Source organism: Fukomys damarensis, unplaced genomic scaffold (assembly GCF_012274545.1).
Source record: "Fukomys damarensis isolate Sample0158 unplaced genomic scaffold, DMR_v1.0_HiC HiC_scaffold_16, whole genome shotgun sequence".
NCBI lineage: Eukaryota > Metazoa > Chordata > Mammalia > Rodentia > Bathyergidae > Fukomys > Fukomys damarensis.
This window is the reverse complement of record NW_022900928.1, coordinates 729,648-743,770: the sequence shown is the minus strand read 5'-3', so window position 1 is coordinate 743,770 and position 14,123 is coordinate 729,648. Positions and strand designations below refer to the sequence as shown.

At 56.9% G+C, this 14,123-nt stretch overlaps 1 protein-coding gene across 5 annotated transcripts in view; it reads left to right on the top strand.

Moving 5' to 3' along the window:
* The window catches only part of Muc6 (mucin 6, oligomeric mucus/gel-forming), a 30,505-nt gene extending 16,927 nt beyond the window's left edge, over window positions 1-13,578 (top strand). For all 5 annotated transcript variants that reach the window (XM_033764041.1, XM_033764038.1, XM_033764040.1 and 2 more), the window contains 2 exons: window positions 12,536-12,644; window positions 12,783-13,578. In XM_033764041.1, the coding sequence (XP_033619932.1) occupies window positions 12,536-12,644; window positions 12,783-12,960 (287 nt within the window). In that variant the 3' untranslated portion in view covers window positions 12,961-13,578. The remainder of the gene's footprint in view (window positions 1-12,535; window positions 12,645-12,782) is intronic.
* The last annotated feature ends 545 nt before the right edge of the window (window positions 13,579-14,123 follow it).

Genomic DNA, 14,123 nt, shown 5'->3' with positions numbered 1-14,123 from the left:
CACCATGAGCCATGAGGCCAACTGGTACCACACAGCCAGTCACACTGGTTACTACAACCACACACTCCACTCCACCAATAACCATGACCACCAGTGCCACAACCCAGGTCCCCACGTCACTCAGCACAGATTACCAGTCTCCAATAACCATGACCACCAGTGCCACAACCCAGGTCCCCACGTCACTCAGCACAGCCAGGACATTACCAGTCCACGTGACACAACCTTCCTCCACACCCCACCAGGAATCCACATTTTCCCTATCACCCACCGTCATCTCCTACCCCACCAGAACAGACACCCATACCACGATGGCCCATACCACGTCTTCCATACCCACCAGGGCCAGCACTCCAGTCTCTACTCACACACCTTCCACGTCACTCAGCACAGCCAGGACATTACCAGTCCACGTGACACAACCTTCCTCCACACCCCACCAGGAATCCACATGTTCCCTTTCACCCACTGTGACCTCCCACCCCACCAGTACAGAAACCGATACCACGTCTTCCATACCCACCAGGGCCAGCACTCCATTCTCGACTCACACACCTTCCACGTCACTCAGCACAGCCAGGACATTACCAGTCCACGTGACACAACCTTCCTCCACACCCCACCAGGAATCCACATGTTCCCTTTCACCCACTGTGACCTCCCACCCCACCAGTACAGAAACCGATACCACGTCTTCCATACCCACCAGGGCCAGCACTCCATTCTCGACTCACACACCTTCCACGTCACTCAGCACAGCCAGGACATTACCAGTCCACGTGACACAACCTTCCTCCACACCCCACCAGGAATCCACATGTTCCCTTTCACCCACTGTGACCTCCCACCCCACCAGTACAGAAACCGATACCACGTCTTCCATACCCACCAGGGCCAGCACTCCATTCTCGACTCACACACCTTCCACGTCACTCAGCACAGCCAGGACATTACCAGTCCACGTGACACAACCTTCCTCCACACCCCACCAGGAATCCACATGTTCCCTTTCACCCACTGTGACCTCCCACCCCACCAGTACAGAAACCGATACCACGTCTTCCATACCCACCAGGGCCAGCACTCCATTCTCGACTCACACACCTTCCACGTCACTCAGCACAGCCAGGACATTACCAGTCCACGTGACACAACCTTCCTCCACACCCCACCAGGAATCCACATGTTCCCTTTCACCCACTGTGACCTCCCACCCCACCAGTACAGAAACCGATACCACGTCTTCCATACCCACCAGGGCCAGCACTCCATTCTCGACTCACACACCTTCCACGTCACTCAGCACAGCCAGGACATTACCAGTCCACGTGACACAACCTTCCTCCACACCCCACCAGGAATCCACATGTTCCCTTTCACCCACTGTGACCTCCCACCCCACCAGTACAGAAACCGATACCACGTCTTCCATACCCACCAGGGCCAGCCCTCCATTCTCGCCTCACACCCCTTCCACGCTCTCAGTCTCCCACACTCCGCACACCACAGGCTCCACCGCAGGAACATCCCTCAAGACCGCCACCAACTTTCCAACCACTTCCAGCACACAGGCCTCAACACCCAGTGTATCTCCAACACTCACAACAGCCGTGGTGTCACTCACCTCTCAGAGGACACCGCCCAGCACACACACAGTCTCCTCTGCCTCCACCATGAAGCCAACTAGTACCACACAGCCAGCCACCATGGTGACTACAACCACACACTCCACTACACCCATAACCATGACCACCAGTGCCACAACCCAGGTCCCCACGTCACTCAGCACAGCCAGGACATCACCAATACACGTGACACAACCTTCCTCCACACCCCATCACAAATCCACACCTTCCCTTTCACCCACTGTCACATCCCACTCCACCAGTACAGAAACACATACCACGATGGCCCATACCACATCTTCCATGCCCACCAGGGCCAGCACTCCATTCTCTACTAACACACCTTCCACACTCGCAGTCTCCCACGCTCCACGCACCACAGGCTCCACCTCAGGAACATCTCTCAAGACCACCACCAACTTTCCAACAACTTCCAGATCACAGACCTCGTCTCCCACTGTATCTCCAACACTCACAACAGCCGTAGTATCACCCACCTCCCAGAGGACACCGCCCAGCACACACACAGTCTCCTCTGCCTCCACCATGAGGCCAACTAGTACCACACAGTCAACCACCATGGTGACTACAGCCACACACTCCACTCCACCCATAACTATGACCACCAGTGCCACTACCCAGCTCCCCACGTCACTCAGCACAGCCAGGACATCACCAGTCCACGTGACACAACCTTCATCCACACCCCACCAGGAATCCACATCTTCCCTTTCACCCAACATCACCTCCCACCCCACCAGTACAGAAACCCATACCACGTCTTCCACACTCACCAGGGCCAGCACTCCAGTCTCGACTCACACACCTTCCACACTCTCAGTCTCCCACGCTCCACACACCACAGGCTCCTCCTCAGAAACATCCCTCAAGACCACCACCAACTTTCCAACCACTTCCGGAACACAGACCCCAACACCCAGTATATCTCCGACACTCACAACAGCCTTATATTCACCCACCTCTCAGAGGACACCGCCCAGCACATACACAGTCTCCTCTCCTTCCACCATGAGGACAACTGGTACCAAACAACCAGCCTCCATGATTACTAAAACCACCCCCTCCACTCCACCAATAACCATGACCACCAGTGCCACCAGCCAGGTCCCCACGACACTCAGCACAGCCAGGACATCACCAATACACGTGACACAACCTTCCTCCACACCACACCGGGAATCCACATTTTCCCTATCACCCACCACCATCTCCTACCCCACCAGTACAGAAACCCATACCACGTCTTCCACACCCACCAGGGCCAGCACTCCAGTCTCGACTCACACACCTTCCACGCTCTCAGTCTCCCACACTCCGCACACCACAGGCTCCACCTCAGGAACATCCCTCAAGACCACCACCAACTTTCCAACCACTTCCGGAACACAGACCCCATCTCCCAGTGCATCTCCGACACTCACAACAGCCGTGGTATCACCCACCTCGCAGAGGACACCGCCCAGCACACACACAGTCTCCTCTGCCTCCACCATGAGGCCAACTAGTACCACACAGCCAGCCACCATGGTGACTACAACCACACACTCCACTACACCCATAACCATGACCACCAGTGCCACAACCCAGGTCCCCACGTCACTCAGCACAGCCAGGACATCACCAGTCCACGTGACACAACCTTCCTCCACACCCCACCAGGAATCCACATCTTCCCTTTCACCCACTGTCACCTCCCACCCCACCAGTACAGAAACCCATACCACGATGGCCCATACCACATCTTCCATACCCACCAGGGCCAGCACTCCATTCTCGACTCACACACCTTCCACGCTCTCAGTCTCCCACACTCCACACACCACAGGCTCCACCTCAGGAACATCCCTCAAGACCACCACCAACTTTCCAACAACTTCCAGAACACAGACCTCATCTCCCACTGTATCTCCAACACTCACAACAGCCGTAGTATCACCCACCTCCCAGAGGACACCGCCCAGCACACACACAGTCTCCTCTGCCTCCACCATGAGGCCAACTAGTACCACACAGTCAACCACCATGGTGACTACAGCCACACACTCCACTCCACCCATAACTATGACCACCAGTGCCACAACTCAGGTCCCCACGTCACTCAGCACAGCCAGGACATCACCAGTCCACGTCACACAACCTTCCTCCACACCACACCGGGAATCCACATCTTCCCTTTCACCCACTGTCACCTCCCACCCCACCAGTACAGAAACCCATACCACGATGGCCCATACCACATCTTCCATACCCACCAGGGCCAGCACTCCATTCTCGACTCACACACCTTCCACGCTCTCAGTCTCCCACACTCCACACACCACAGGCTCCACCTCAGGAACATCCCTCAAGACCACCACCAACTTTCCAACAACTTCCAGATCACAGACCTCATCTCCCACTGTATCTCCAACACTCACAACAGCCGTAGTATCACCCACCTCCCAGAGGACACCGCCCAGCACACACACAGTCTCCTCTGCCTCCACCATGAGGCCAACTAGTACCACACAGTCAACCACCATGGTGACTACAGCCACACACTCCACTCCACCCATAACTATGACCACCAGTGCCACAACTCAGGTCCCCACGTCACTCAGCACAGCCAGGACATCACCAGTCCACGTCACACAACCTTCCTCCACACCACACCGGGAATCCACATCTTCCCTTTCACCCACTGTCACCTCCCACCCCACCAGTACAGAAACCCATACCACGATGGCCCATACCACATCTTCCATACCCACCAGGGCCAGCACTCCATTCTCGACTCACACACCTTCCACGCTCTCAGTCTCCCACACTCCACACACCACAGGCTCCACCTCAGGAACATCCCTCAAGACCACCACCAACTTTCCAACAACTTCCAGATCACAGACCTCATCTCCCACTGTATCTCCAACACTCACAACAGCCGTAGTATCACCCACCTCCCAGAGGACACCGCCCAGCACACACACAGTCTCCTCTGCCTCCACCATGAGGCCAACTAGTACCACACAGTCAACCACCATGGTGACTACAGCCACACACTCCACTCCACCCATAACTATGACCACCAGTGCCACAACTCAGGTCCCCACGTCACTCAGCACAGCCAGGACATCACCAGTCCACGTCACACAACCTTCCTCCACACCACACCGGGAATCCACATCTTCCCTTTCACCCACTGTCACCTCCCACCCCACCAGTACAGAAACCCATACCACGATGGCCCATACCACATCTTCCATACCCACCAGGGCCAGCACTCCATTCTCGACTCACACACCTTCCACGTTCTCAGTCTCCCACGCTCCACACACCACAGGCTCCACCTCAGGAACATCCCTCAAGACCACCACCAACTTTCCAACCACTTCCGGAACACAGACCCCAACACCCAGTATATCTCCAACACTCACAACAGCCGTGGTATCACCCACCTCTCAGAGGACACCACCCAGCACACACACAGTCTCCTCTGCTTCCACCATGAGGACAACTGGTACCAAACAACCAGCCTCCATGAATACTAAAACCACCCCCTCCACTCCACCAATAACCATGACCACCAGTGCCACCAGCCAGGTCCCCACGTCACTCAGCACAGCCAGGACATCACCAATACACGTGACACAACCTTCCTCCACACCACACCGGGAATCCACATCTTCCCTTTCACCCACTGTCACCTCCCACCCCACCAGTACAGAAACCCATACCACATCTTCCACACCCACCAGGGCCAGCACTCCATTCTCGACTCACACACCTTCCACGCTCTCAGTCTCCCACGCTCCACACACCACAGGCTCCACCTCAGGAACATCCCTCAAGACCACCACCAACTTTCCAACCACTTCCGGAACACAGACCCCAACACCCAGTATATCTCCGACACTCACAACAGCCTTATATTCACCCACCTCTCAGAGGACACCGCCCAGCACATACACAGTCTCCTCTCCTTCCACCATGAGGACAACTGGTACCAAACAACCAGCCTCCATGAATACTAAAACCACACCCTCCACTCCACCAATAACCATGACCACCAGTGCCACCAGCCAGGTCCCCACGTCACTCAGCACAGCCAGGACATCACCAATACACGTGACACAACCTTCCTCCACACCACACCGGGAATCCACATTTTCCCTATCACCCACCATCATCTCCTACCCCACCAGTACAGAAACCCATACCACTTCTTCCACACTCACCAGGGCCAGCACTCCAGTCTCTACTCACACACCTTCCACGCTCTCAGTCTCCCACACGCTGCACACCACAGGCTCCACCTCAGAAACATCCCTCAAGACCACCACCAACTTTCCAACAACTTCCATCCATGATTACTAAAACCACACCCTCCACTCCACCAATAACCATGACCACCAGTGCCACCAGCCAGGTCCCCACGACACTCAGAACTGCCAGGACATCACCAGTCCACGTCACACAACCTTCCAACCACTTCCAGCGGGAATCCACATCTTCCCTTTCACCCACTGTCACCTCCCACCCCACCAGTACAGAAACCCATACCACGATGGCCCATACCACGTCTTCCATGACCACCAGGGCCAGCACTCCATTCTCGACTCACACACCTTCCACGCTCTCAGTCTCCCACACGCTGCACACCACAGGCTCCACCTCAGAAACATCCCTCAAGACCACCACCAACTTTCCAACAACTTCCAGAACACAGATCCCATCTCCCAGTGCATCTCCGACACTCACAACAGCCGTGGTATCACCCACCTCGCAGAGGACACCGCCCAGCACACACACAGTCTCCTCTGCCTCCACCATGAGGCCAACTAGTACCACACAGACAGCCACCATGGTGACTACAACCACACACTCCACTCCACCCATAATTATGACCACCAGTGCCACAACCCAGGTCCCCACGTCACTCAGCACAGCCAGGACATCACCAGTCCACGTGACACAACCTTCCTCCACACCACACCGGGAATCCACATCTTCCCTTTCACCCACTGTCACCTCCCACCCCACCAGTACAGAAACCCATACCACGATGGCCCATACCACATCTTCCATACCCACCAGGGCCAGCACTCCATTCTCGACTCACACACCTTCCACGCTCTCAGTCTCCCACACTCCACACACCACAGGCTCCACCTCAGGAACATCCCTCAAGACCACCACCAACTTTCCAACAACTTCCAGATCACAGACCTCATCTCCCACTGTATCTCCAACACTCACAACAGCCGTAGTATCACCCACCTCCCAGAGGACACCGCCCAGCACACACACAGTCTCCTCTGCATCCACCATGAGGCCAACTAGTACCACACAGTCAACCACCATGGTGACTACAGCCACACACTCCACTCCACCCATAACTATGACCACCAGTGCCACAACCCAGGTCCCCACGTCACTCAGCACAGCCAGGACATCACCAGTCCACGTCACACAACCTTCCTCCACACCACACCGGGAATCCACATCTTCCCTTTCACCCACTGTCACCTCCCACCCCACCAGTACAGAAACCCATACCACGATGGCCCATACCACATCTTCCATACCCACCAGGGCCAGCACTCCATTCTCGACTCACACACCTTCCACGCTCTCAGTCTCCCACGCTCCACACACCACAGGCTCCACCTCAGGAACATCCCTCAAGACCACCACCAACTTTCCAACCACTTCCGGAACACAGACCCCATCTCCCAGTGTATCTCCGACACTCACAACAGCCGTGGTATCACCCACCTCGCAGAGGACACCGCCCAGCACACACACAGTCTCCTCTGCCTCCACCATGAGGCCAACTAGTACCACACAGCCAGCCACCATGGTGACTACAACCACACACTCCACTACACCCATAACCATGACCACCAGTGCCACAACCCAGGTCCCCACGTCACTCAGCACAGCCAGGACATCACCAGTCCACGTGACACAACCTTCCTCCACACCACACCGGGAATCCACATCTTCCCTTTCACCCACTGTCACCTCCCACCCCACCAGTACAGAAACCCATACCACGATGGCCCATACCACATCTTCCATACCCACCAGGGCCAGCACTCCATTCTCGACTCACACACCTTCCACGCTCTCAGTCTCCCACACTCCACACACCACAGGCTCCACCTCAGGAACATCCCTCAAGACCACCACCAACTTTCCAACAACTTCCAGATCACAGACCTCATCTCCCACTGTATCTCCAACACTCACAACAGCCGTAGTATCACCCACCTCCCAGAGGACACCGCCCAGCACACACACAGTCTCCTCTGCATCCACCATGAGGCCAACTAGTACCACACAGTCAACCACCATGGTGACTACAGCCACACACTCCACTCCACCCATAACTATGACCACCAGTGCCACAACCCAGGTCCCCACGTCACTCAGCACAGCCAGGACATCACCAGTCCACGTCACACAACCTTCCTCCACACCACACCGGGAATCCACATCTTCCCTTTCACCCACTGTCACCTCCCACCCCACCAGTACAGAAACCCATACCACGATGGCCCATACCACATCTTCCATACCCACCAGGGCCAGCACTCCATTCTCGACTCACACACCTTCCACGCTCTCAGTCTCCCACACTCCACACACCACAGGCTCCACCTCAGGAACATCCCTCAAGACCACCACCAACTTTCCAACAACTTCCAGATCACAGACCTCATCTCCCACTGTATCTCCAACACTCACAACAGCCGTAGTATCACCCACCTCCCAGAGGACACCGCCCAGCACACACACAGTCTCCTCTGCATCCACCATGAGGCCAACTAGTACCACACAGTCAACCACCATGGTGACTACAGCCACACACTCCACTCCACCCATAACTATGACCACCAGTGCCACAACTCAGGTCCCCACGTCACTCAGCACAGCCAGGACATCACCAGTCCACGTCACACAACCTTCCTCCACACCACACCGGGAATCCACATCTTCCCTTTCACCCACTGTCACCTCCCACCCCACCAGTACAGAAACCCATACCACGATGGCCCATACCACATCTTCCACACCCACCAGGGCCAGCACTCCATTCTCGACTCACACACCTTCCACGCTCTCAGTCTCCCACGCTCCACACACCACAGGCTCCACCTCAGGAACATCCCTCAAGACCACCACCAACTTTCCAACCACTTCCGGAACACAGACCCCATCTCCCAGTATATCTCCGACACTCACAACAGCCGTGGTATCACCCACCTCGCAGAGGACACCGCCCAGCACACACACAGTCTCCTCTGCTTCCACCATGAGGACAACTGGTACCAAACAACCAGCCTCCATGAATACTAAAACCACACCCTCCACTCCACCAATAACCATGACCACCAGTGCCACCAGCCAGGTCCCCACGTCACTCAGCACAGCCAGGACATCACCAATACACGTGACACAACCTTCCTCCACACCACACCGGGAATCCACATTTTCCCTATCACCCACCATCATCTCCTACCCCACCAGTACAGAAACCCATACCACTTCTTCCACACTCACCAGGGCCAGCACTCCAGTCTCTACTCACACACCTTCCACGCTCTCAGTCTCCCACACGCTGCACACCACAGGCTCCACCTCAGAAACATCCCTCAAGACCACCACCAACTTTCCAACAACTTCCAGAACACAGACCCCATCTCCCAGTATATCTCCGACACTCACAACAGCCGTGGTATCACCCACCTCGCAGAGGACACCGCCCAGCACACACACAGTCTCCTCTGCTTCCACCATGAGGACAACTGGTACCAAACAACCAGCCTCCATGAATACTAAAACCACACCCTCCACTCCACCAATAACCATGACCACCAGTGCCACCAGCCAGGTCCCCACGTCACTCAGCACAGCCAGGACATCACCAATACACGTGACACAACCTTCCTCCACACCACACCGGGAATCCACATTTTCCCTATCACCCACCATCATCTCCTACCCCACCAGTACAGAAACCCATACCACTTCTTCCACACTCACCAGGGCCAGCACTCCAGTCTCTACTCACACACCTTCCACGCTCTCAGTCTCCCACACGCTGCACACCACAGGCTCCACCTCAGAAACATCCCTCAAGACCACCACCAACTTTCCAACAACTTCCAGAACACAGACCCCATCTCCCAGTGCATCTCCGACACTCACAACAGCCGTGGTATCACCCACCTCGCAGAGGACACCGCCCAGCACACACACAGTCTCCTCTGCATCCACTGTGAGGCCAACTGGTACCACACAGCCAGCCTCCATGGTGACTACAACCACACACTCCACTGCACCCACAACCATGACCACCAGTGCCACTACCCAGGTCCCCACGTCACTCAGCACAGCCAGGACATCACCAGTCCATGCGACACGACCTTCCCTTTCAGCCACTGTCACCTCCCACCCCACCGGTACGGAAACCCATACACAGGCCCACACTACGGCTGGCATCAGCAGCAGTGCCCCCACTGCAGTCTCTACACGTCTGCCTTCCACGCTCTCAGTCTCGCACACTCCACATAACACAATCCCCATGTCAGGAACATCCCTCATGACCATCAGTAACTTTCCAAGCACACCTCATCCCCAGACCACACGTAGTGAGACCCCAGCAGTAACCATGACCTTGGTTTCCCCAACTTCTCACAGTCCCAGTACCCCAACCAGTCCACCCACATTCTCTTCTGTGTCCCCTACTAATACTCTGCCAGCCACGATGGTCATCAGTACTGGCATTTCACACTCATCCCCTAGGCTGACCCCAATCACCACGGCTACCACCCACATGCACACATCCTCCTTTGTCAGTAGCCTTCCCTCCTCTAGGCCCCTCAGCTCCAGTTTCCATCCCTTCCCATCATCTCTTGCAACCCCACAGACTCCATACCCTGGCCCTTCAAGCACTTCTGTTCCCCCTACCGATTTTCCATATTCCTCTACCCTTCCCCCAGAAACCTCACCCCCCTTCCGTACCCCTCCCTCATCCACCTCCCCATCTCCCTGTACCTCCTCGTGCTCCACGCCACCCTCATCCTCTCCTGGGGCTGCTCCTCAGTCCCTTCTCACTACCAGCACGGCCCCTCCTTCCCCATTTCCCACAGGATCCACATCATCATCCCTTTCCGTGTCTCTTTCTCCCCTTCCTTCTCCTCTGCCTCCCTCCATCTTGCCATCTATCACGTTGCCTGTCCTCTCTCCCCTGTCCACCACATCCACTGTGCACATGTCCCCTTCCCCAGCCTCCAGCACAGCATCTCTGTCCACGTCCAGGACCACATCCCAGGTCGCCATGCCCTCCACTCTCTCCTCTCAGGCCACCACTTCCCAGGTTACCCTTCTTACCACCACGCCCCCTGTGTCTGGCCCAATGTCCTCAACCTTGGGGACAATATCCTCCCCACACTCTCCATCCACCAACCTCACCACCAGGCACCCTGGGCCCACCCAGCTGCCCACATCCACACTCCTGTCCAGCCCAGCTGCTTCACATACATCCTCGTCCACCACCCTGGAACTTCTGTCCACCCTCAGCCCCCGGGTATCCTCTCTGGTGACAGCTCCCACAGTTTCTTCAGGTGAGTGGTGTCCTCCTAGCTCTGGAGAGCACTGCACCATCTCATCCCAGGGGCTCTAACTCTTCTTGTCCCTCTGGGCCTGCACTCTCCCTGCTGCAGCCTGTTTGTCCTCTCCTGAGCCCAGCTCAGGCCAGCTGAGCTCCAGTCCACAGGAGTGCCTGCTCTGCCCAGCCTCGGCACCTGGGCCTCACTCCCGGTTCTCTCCTGCCCTTGACCTCAATCCTGCAGTCATGACCCCTGCTGGCACTACCACCTCCCCCAAGAAGCCTTGCCCACTGGGCCCATGGGGCGCTCAGAGCACCGGAGGGCCCCCAGGCTCAAGGAGTGTCATTTTCCTCTGGAGGTGAGAGGACAGGACAGCAGGTGTTAGGTGCGGGCTCAGCACAGGCGTCACAGCCCTCCCCAGTGAGCACTCACTGTAGGTTGCAGCTCCTGCCTGCCCTGTCTAGTATTCCTTGGGGCTGCGCTCCCCTCAGCACCCTGGGCTTCCCCTGGTGCCATCAGGGCAGAGGGCTTGTCACTGCTGGAGATGAGAGCTGGGGAGCAGGCTGTTTCCTAAGGAAGTAACCTTGGGGAGTCGGCTAGAATAGGAGCCCAAGGGGACAGGGGGCCTCCCTCAATACCTGTTCCCTCCCCACCCTTTGTAGAAGGGCAGGGTGAACCCCCGTCAGAGAGACACACAGAACAGAATATCATTTCTGCTCCAGGATCTTTTAACTTTTCATTACTGGTTAATAAATTTAATTTTGAAGAACTAGGGATTGAAAACAGGGCCCGAGCTACATCCTCAGCCCTTTTAAGAGAGGGTTTCACTAAATTGCCCAGGCTGGTTTTGCACTTAACATTCTCCTGCCTTAGCCTCCGAGTGCTGGGATTATAGGTGTGAACCTCCATGCTCAGCCTTTGCTTCACCTTTTTAACCCAAGTTCCACACTGGCATCTGCCAGGCCAACAGTGCTGTCCCCAATGTCCAGTAACCCTGTGCTGAGCTGCTATGTGCTGAGTGGGTCCTGGTCCCCACCTTGCCCTTCCAGGAGCACAGCGCCAAGAAGCTCCCTCTCCCTTTTCCCCAGCTGGGCAGCAAGGAGTCCTCACCGCCATCAGCCTCTCTCAGGATGTGGATGTCCTCTCCTTCCCCCTCACTAGGTCCTACATGCAGCAGGCTTTGGTTCCCTGGGCCTTGCGCCCTGCAGGGCCGGGGTCTGTGTCTGGCTGGGCAGTGGGCATCCCCCTCCTCACCATCTGGGGTCTACCCTGCCACCTAACTCTGCCCCTCAGCCCCAGAGCTGTGCAGTGTGCGGGAGCAGGAGCAGGAGATCACCCACCAGGGCTGCACCGCCAACGTGACCCTGACCCACTGTGAAGGCACCTGTGCCTCCTCCACCAGGTGAGCTGAGTGGCCTAGCAGTCCTAGCTGCCACACCACACTCAGCCATGCTGGCCTGCCCCACATCTGGGCAGCGGTCAGTAGGAACCAGCCCTGGGCTCCCTGGGCCATCTCACCTGCCCTCTCTATTCTTGGTAGCTTCAACATCACCACTCAGCAGCTGGACGTCCACTGTAGCTGCTGCTGGCCCCTCAGCTCCTACATGCAGGAACTCCTGCTGCCCTGTCAAGACCCCAGCGCACCCAGCCAGCTGCTCACGCTCACCGTGCAGGTGGTCCACAGCTGTGTGTGTGCACACCAGCGCTGTGGAGACTAGAGGCACAGGGTCACGGGTCAAAGGACAAGGGAAGGTATCCCTGCCCACACCACTCTGGCCCCCTTCCTGGTCCCAGGTGAGGCCTCAAGATCCAGAGCAGAGACCAGGAAAGGGAGACAGAGCTGGTCGGGTAGTGTGGGCACCTGTGCAGGGTGAGCACCAGATACAGAAAAGACCAGCACGACAGGAGATGCAAGATGCCTTTTGCCCACAGGACCTGCACCTTCCAAGGAAGCTACTGCTGCCAACAAGCAGATTCCAAATAAACTGGCTCTTATGAGGCAGAGGTCTGTGAGCACTGCTGTCACCGCCACCAGAACTGTCCCCGGGGGCTGGATGGGAAAGGAGGCCACCTCTGGCCTTGGGACCTGCTGAAGTCCACAATCATGAGGCCCTCCCCAACCCTCCATGGTCACTCAGGCCCAGCTGAGCACGGTGCCCTGGGGAAGGAAGCCCTGGGCTCTGTCCTGTGCACTAGGACTAGAAGCCTTCAGAGCGCAATGCAGCTAGTGAGTCGAAGCCAAGCATGCACCACAGCAGGCAGCCTAGGGGACACTGGGAAGCCTGGCCAGGCTCCATGCCCAGAGTCAGCCTTGGAGACATCAGTCAACGCAGCCACACCCAGTCAGGCCAGGAACACCAGGGAGCCCCAGCCAGGCCTGGGGACATCAGGGAGGCCCAGAGTCGGGTCAGGGGACACCAGGAAGCCTGGGCCAGGGACAGAGTCACACTGGTGGAGCAAAGGCACATCAGTTCCTGAGCCCCAACGTACATGCATCCACTGTGTGCTGCAGGATAGGCCAGGTGGGTAGCACTGCATGACACCCACAGAGTGGACCTGAGAGCTTCACAGGACGCTCCCCGCAAAGACTGCACGCACACTCCAGGCTCTGCTCTAGTGTTTATTTTCTTCTGGAGAGGAGCACACTGCAGAATGATACCCCACATGCGCAGAGGGCAGGGCTGGGCCCCAGCAGCAGCCCCTGAAGTCCTGGGGCACTTTCTGATCCAAGACCACCCAGGGGTGAGCCACAGCCACAAAGGCATAGGGCGTCAGACCCAACTCCACACACACAGAGGGTCAGGATGGAAGACTGCATACTCTGAAGCCAACAGCATAGGATCCACAGTGTGGGGCTTCGGGAACCTTGAGCAGTGTCCCG